At 38.3% G+C, this 7496-nt stretch overlaps 1 protein-coding gene across 1 annotated transcript; it reads right to left on the bottom strand.

Moving 5' to 3' along the window:
* Window positions 1-457: 457 nt before the first annotated feature.
* Window positions 458-6212, bottom strand: LOC139737234 (uncharacterized). Its single transcript, XM_071647910.1, has 7 exons — window positions 6158-6212; window positions 5015-5145; window positions 4228-4292; window positions 3852-3889; window positions 3204-3283; window positions 1715-1777; window positions 458-726 (listed from the first exon to the last, which is right to left on the bottom strand). The coding sequence occupies exons 1-7, from the start codon at window positions 6210-6212 to the stop codon at window positions 622-624; spliced, it is 537 nt and encodes a 178-aa protein (XP_071504011.1). The 3' UTR covers window positions 458-621.
* Between the last annotated feature and the right edge of the window lie 1284 nt (window positions 6213-7496).

Genomic DNA, 7496 nt, shown 5'->3' with positions numbered 1-7496 from the left:
CGTTACTTGTTCTAGTGCCTTCTTACCCACATACATGTATACCAGGCCTGTCTTTCTTCCAGTCTACGAACACATTTCTTCAGCATCACCACACATAACACAGTGGAACTAGTGGTAATCACAACAATGAACAAAATATTTAGTGCAGAATGTCATGAGTGCTTGTCACTAAAGCAAATGTACACACTTGATACATCTACCAACATTTTGTCAACAAGATCTACAACAGAAACCAAACAAAGACTGGTGGATTGAGTTGATCACTAAAAACATACTGATACTAGTAAACAAAACATTGTGTGCATTGCAGAGCTTCAAATCAATACAGAAGAAAATAATAACCATGTAAAATCTTTGTATCTTTGACAAAAGCATGAGATCTGATGATCTGTCTCTCTATACTACATTTTTATATGAGAACAAATCTGATGTGATTGTGTAGGAGATGATCTGTTTAAGAAGACAAGTACCTGCTGCTCAACTTTGCCCTCTTTGATGCAATATTCCACATTAATCTTGTGCACTCAAAGGGGCGGCCACCTCCGGTATGTCTATCTACCTGCTCCATAAACACAGAATCTGCGACAAGACTTGGTTGCATTGCATGTTGCCACGACTCTCTCACCATAGTGGATGCTTCTTGAACATGCCTTGCCACTTGGAGGACTCGGCTTCGTGCATCCTCTGGTTCAGGAAGTTCATCTTCACATTGAGCTCCTCGACACCCTGTGTAAAATTTGGTAGACAGGCACATCTATAGCTTTACATATATCCAGTGAAATCTCGTTATAAAGAGGGTGGGTATTACAAAACCCTCCTTAACAAGGTGACTTTGCTGGTCCCAATTCTCTGTACAATGTACATGTATTCCTTTGCTTTAATACAATGATATAGTGAGGAAACTGATAAAAGAAGGCAATTGTCATGGTTTTTAGGTTCTTGTTATAATAAAGTTGCCCTTGTCAATATTCAATACAGTACTTTCCATTATTCTTATGGACTAAGCTCATATGCAGTTTGTCGTAAATTTCTAAATCCCAAATTTCATGACATAATATGAATTCAAACTTTGTCATCCCTTATATTCTTCAATCATGAATAAAATGATACCACAAATTTTCTTTTACACGTATACACATATCATATATATGTGTATGTTTGTTAAACATCAAGGATGCACATGATTTTTTTTTTTCTTTTGATTTGCACCTTGATGAGTGTGAAGATTAAACCAGTTGCAAATGTTAAAAAGGTTCACATGTAATTTACATGTATCTTCCATCATGGAAACTTCAAAAACCGATTATGGGGATGTTGCTGTGAGTTAGATTCGTTCATTACTGAGCTCATCTTACAAAACAGATGCACACTGCACCACTGCACTGACTTCTCCACCTTGAAAGAGCCTCACATAGTTTTAGCCGCATCTTCCCGAGGAAAACAAAATTCCTGTGTTTCTGTGGCTTTGGGGTTTGTGGTACACAGAGAGATAAAAGTTTCTGGTCTCCTGATTTGTATTTTAACCATTACCTCCACAGCTCATCACCAAACAACAGAATCCCTTTCCATGCTGGAGACTTTGGACAGTGTGAATAACACTATTTAACACTATTTCTGTGTCAATCGGAACTCAAAGCATATAAAGGCTTAATAAGAAAAGCATCTTTAGGCTGACTGGAAAGTAGGCTGGACTTGCCAACCTCCTTCCCCTCACCTTGGTGATTTTAGCCTCCCTTGTTGTCTTCATCTCAGGGACTGCCTCCTCTAATTTGTCAATCTAGGGGACAGAGAGTGAAAAATAAAATTACCAAATCACAATTCAATGCAACACTTCCCCTGCCAAAATGGTGTTATTCTCATGTGTGAAAAGTCGCAATGGTCTTTTCTTGAAAGGAAATATGTAATCAAGTTGATTCACACCTCTGGACACAAGCTATCTCGTTTTGGCACAATATTTTGAGCACAGTTAGCAAGTCAGTTGCCTTGATAGCATTTCTTATCAAAGCACAGAATATATATCATAGAAGGAGCATTGTGCATACAAAGAGAAACTGGATAACTGGGGACCATTTTTCCTCACAGTTCATGCAGTTCTGATATAATTGACAACATGAAGCCTACATGAATCTCAAAATTGGGAGTACAAAATAATTGTGAAACAATATATTCTCCAAATGTGATTCTAAGTACAGTGGAAACTCGATATAACGAGATGGTCGGGACCGAGTCGTTTTCCTCGTTATAGCCGATATCTCGTTATATCAGTAGGCATAAAAGAAAGCACAACATAAAGACATTAATTTGCACATGTGGGACTACCCCTCATCTTTCAATCAATACTGATAACTTGGTACTAGTAATGTGTGTGAGGTAATTACTCACCTTTATGGGTAAGAAGATGTTTTTTGGCCAATGAAATCCGATATCAAGAATGTTTTTCTTATTAATTGTAGATGTTTGAATTTGTAAATCTATAGCTTGCGATTGTGTGAATGAAGATCGTCTGTGGATTGGTATGTGGTTATGGTATGGGTGTGTGTTGTGTGTGGAAAGCTTGAATATGGTCTGCACAATGCTGTGTGTGTGTGTGTGACACATTCTGTATGAACATTATGACTGCGTGTGTGTGAAGATGGGGAATTCCCTATGTAGAAAGCCAATCACCGTATCAGATTGCCTCACACTTGCTAAACGTCATGATGATGTCATGTATACAGCCGTCTGGCCCACCACATTTTCTGCATGTGATATCAGTGCGCGCACACACACACATACACATACCACATGCGGTGCTAGCAAGCTGTAGAGTGAACTGAAGAAAATATGTGTGTACAAGACAGTTTTTGGCGCATCGAGCTTTACAATCTCGGAACATGATAGCACAGACGAAGTAAAGCTTTACCCGAAGACATTTTGCTTCACCTCGCTATAACAGGTTTGATTGGCTATGTTTTTCTTTGTTTGGAAATCACAAAATTTATCTCGTTATAGCAGTTATTTCGTTATAGCCGATCTCGCTATAAGAGTAACATTTTACATAGACTTGTGTGGAAGGAAGTTTGGGACCGGGAAAATTTCCTCGTAATAACCGATATCTCGTTATAGCAGTGTTCGTTATACCGAGTTTCCCCTGTACTGGTATGTATTCGTGGGCATATTATGCACATCATCTAATAAGCACATTCCACTCACACTTTACTTACCCTTTTGACAATCTGTTGGAGGCGCTGCTTGATAATCTCATTGTACCCATTAATCTTAACTGTCCGCTTCAGTGGCTTGACTGGCAGGAAATACATAGAGAAATACATACGAAAGAGCATGAGTCAGAGATTGAACAATGCTGGCCTTTTGATTGTTGGCAAACTGAAGAAATATATAATCTAGTGCATTGTATACAGCTGTATTTCTGTTTGCAAACATATAAGAAATTGCCCACCTCTCAAAGAGTCAATTTCCCTTGACTGACTGAAGGTATGACTCTTTGATAAAGTGTAAATGTGCCATGTACATGTAAGTTTGCTCAAACAAGCACTGATAGATTTTGACTGATTTTGCTGTACACTTGATTTTGCATCTCAGTGACCTTTGGGTCTACCACAGTTCTGTTTCAGAAAAAAAACAACAACAAAGAAGAGTAATCCTATTGCCAAAGGGGTTAAAGCAAGTATACATTTCTTTTTACAGTTATTCAGTTTGGGTTTTTTTTTAAACAGGTTGTCACTGAAAAACCTTGTGTTTTTACAAAAGCCTGTGAATAAGCATCATACAAAAGATAAGAGATTGTAATACATACCAAAACTCATAAAACAAGGAAACAACAACATAAGCAAATTTGTTGATATACTTACTGTTCTGGTAGCGTTTCGTCACCTCAAGTATGTATGGTCTGTGTGGCAAATATGTATAATTAAAACACGCTTTAAAAGAAAATGAAATAACAATGAAACAGCAACAATGGCAATGATACTCTTGTGAACATAAATTTGGAGAAGGTACAATGTATCACCTGTGAATAATTCAAACATGAATGGAAAAGTCATCAATCAAATCAAACTATAAAGTATACGATGATTGAATACATTTCTTTTCTTTTTTCTTTTTTTTTTACTTGAAAAGTAGGAACAAAGGATATAAGAGCATTCAAACACATGCATAAATGAAAGTTTCAACAAATGTTATAAAATTAAGCAGCACTGTAATATTTCAAAACAAAATGATACCTACTGGAATTTTGAGTTGGGTATGATGTGTATATTCATGGGAATCAATGATCCTCTGTTATTCCTCAGCTGTAAGAAAGAAAAATGATGATATGAAGAAATCATACTGTCAGTGGCAATGAAATAAACATATGTATGTACACGACGTCAATATGGTACAATATACGCAATAGATCTTTATCTGTCTCAGCAATCTACAAAGACAAATTTGTATGATAGTGGCGAGTACCCTTTTCTTAAGACCGAGACTGGCCACCTAGAATAATAACATTTACCAAATGCATTGTTGTTATCATCATTGTCAAATATGAGATGGTATTTCAAAAGATGATACATGTAGGTCCATCATATGTGGCCCCAATTTTCTTCCCTCAATGCAGTTCAAACACCTGGACAAGAATATTCACTGTTTACTGTAAAACACGATATATTCGCGGCATGAAATTTTCGCGAATTGGAGCCGACAGCCCTTTTCGTGGCATGAAATTTTCGCGAATTGCCACTGGTGTTCAATGCATGTAGTGTAGACAAAAACTTTCGCGTGCATTTTAATTTCGCGAATTTTGGCGCTCGCGAAATTCGCGAAATTAAAATGCATGCGAAAATTTCTCGTTTTACAGTATACCTCTACTCACTGAGAATTAAGTTACACATTTGTTTGGATGATATTGGGGTTATAGGCAAGCATGGTGTACATAATATGTATTTGATTCATTTCAACACAGACACATAAGCACAGTAAAAAAAAAAAGAGAAAGAAATAAAGATGAGAGTCATGACAATGATCTAACCTTCAGCACCAAGTTCTCATCCTGCAGCGCCAGGCTGCTCCTGAATATTTCTTGGACTTCGGCTGTCAAGCTATCCTGGGGCAGGATGACACATCGTGGAACAGACTTGGATGCATCTGCTGCAGTGTCCGCTGTGAAAATCAGATACACAAGAGAAACAAACACAAAAAACAAAAAAAAAATAAATTCATTGCGGTCACAGAGGCAATGACATGTGTTGTGTGTCTGTAAAATGTATGCATTGACTGCTGTATCTCTGAAGTTTTGCCCTATGTAGGATTATAATATAACTTTATGCGTGTGTGTTTAAAAAAAAGAATGCAATTCTTTTTACTTTTCATTATTAAAGCAAATGACAATGAACACTCACTCTATATGGTGATTGTGGCAATTTGTGGTGTAATGTAAAATAAAATATCCATGTTTCACTGTTGCAGCAATGATCAGTGCTCAAGATCTTCAGGTAGTCAAGCTTTATAGAGGGTAAATTAGTCATCAGAAATCACGTAACATGCTGTGCACAAACAAACAATGGGTATAAAATTAGTCTATTTCATTTCTAGATCTAGAGCCTATAGAGAGAAGGCAATCAAAATGTGATACTTTCACACTATTTCCACTGATTTCTCCCTTATGAGAGAGATAGCTCACAAGACTTTTTTAAACATGAAATTAGATCCGCACATTGTATTTCTAGAAAACGTTAGATATATTTCAATTCTACTAAATCTGGATTGTCTGATCAAGATGCATCTAGAAATAGTTTATTTTAATTCAAGGTTAGTTGGCGTTGGTAGATCTTTCTACCATTACAACTAGAAATTAGAATGGGTAAGGCGTTCTAGCTATGGTTACAATTCATATAGACCTAGTGGTCTAAGTAAAAATGTATTTCCAAAATTCTGAAGTTACAAATTCTGATGTTTACGCAAATTACGCAATTCATACATGGGCACAATAAACTAACGCCGTTTCAAGTACACGGGACAACGAAATTCGGAGAGGCATCCATAGTGTTGTTGATGTATTGCTACGGAACTTTACGAACTGCCATACTAAACTGTTACACTGCACTGAAATTTCATACTGAATGAAGAATGTCCTAACTCATCAATAGATAGTTGGAACGATATAAAAACTTACAATTTAGATCACGACGGTATATTATGACCCACACTCTATTGAGCGAAGATGACATTTTGAAGTCGTGGGGTCGCCGGGTTGTCACAGCACTGCATGCACAATATAAGCACTACACTCATACACAACTACCTATAGTATACAGTCTGTGGATCTCGCACACAAAACAGCTGCGCAAAACAATGCCAGATATCCAAAGAGGATAGAACCTCTTTGGAGGGGGTCGGGCTAACTCGGCCCACGGGACATCTCGTCCCACCCGTCGAGGGTGGGCCGAGTTGTCCCACTCGTTGGTATCGATAGTGATCGTGAGCGCTCGTCTGTGTTTGAGGTTATTTTGTCTTTGTGACGTCTTTTTTAACCGTAACTTTTATGGAATTGTGCTCAGTGGTTTCTGTAAAGAATATTTGCCAACTTTTGGGGGATACAGCGACGTAAAAATGAAATTTCAGACGTTTTTATCGCGGTTCGCGATCCCCATAGGTTCACGTTCATTTCGCGCGGTGGGCTAACTCGGCCCAGCTAAGTTTTGGCTGTTGTTTCGTCAGTAAATCTCCGTAAAACTGTCAATTTTATCATGTATGAAGGTGTATTCAGGGTTCCTTCAACTAATTTCATCTTCGAGGGAATTTAATTTTGCACATGTTTGGTGAAATGCTGGATATTTGTTCGCATGATTTCATCTTTGCCGTGTCCGCACCGCACTGGTCTCGCCACTGCAATTCGCTCACTCACACACACAGTGGCAGAGCTGAGCTGGCAGCGCCATGCCCACTCGGGGAGGCGCGGCGGGGAGGCGCGGCGGCGGGGCGCAGCGGGGCGCTGCGCGTGGGGCGCGAGCGGCAGAGGGAGCAGCCGGCCACTCCGTACCCGTATCCCCAGTAGAGAAGAAATCAAATTATGTAGCAGATCATTCGATGTGAACTACATGAATGTCATTATATGCATTTGATTTTAACTGTTAAATGTTTTGTTGTTGCTGTTGTTGTTGCTGATTTTATGTATAGATCTGCGTTCTACTCAAAAGTTATTTCTGTCCAATAAATGTTACCTTTTTTCTTAATAAAAACAAACAAGCAAAAGTCAAAGGGGTGAGTCTGTTTATGGGCATTACCGTGGAAATTAATAAATTGTTTGATATCCAGTGGTCAGTTATTTGACCTGTTGATATGGATGATTTGGTTGAATGGTTGATATCATGAAACCGGTAATGAAATGTAGTGCTAGCTAGATTGGCCTTGTTTATGATTGTAGGGCCTACCTTTTGTGTGTACTTTCAAAAATAAAAAGGAATTGTTTTTGTTTCGATGACATTGCCATTTTTGCCATGGGAATCCTCACC

Source organism: Diadema antillarum, unplaced genomic scaffold, assembly GCF_040938485.1.
Source record: "Diadema antillarum isolate AM-2024a unplaced genomic scaffold, OU_Dant_1.0 seq00000687_RagTag, whole genome shotgun sequence".
In the NCBI taxonomy this organism is placed as follows: domain Eukaryota; kingdom Metazoa; phylum Echinodermata; class Echinoidea; order Diadematoida; family Diadematidae; genus Diadema; species Diadema antillarum.
This window is presented reverse-complemented; position numbering and strand designations above follow the sequence as displayed.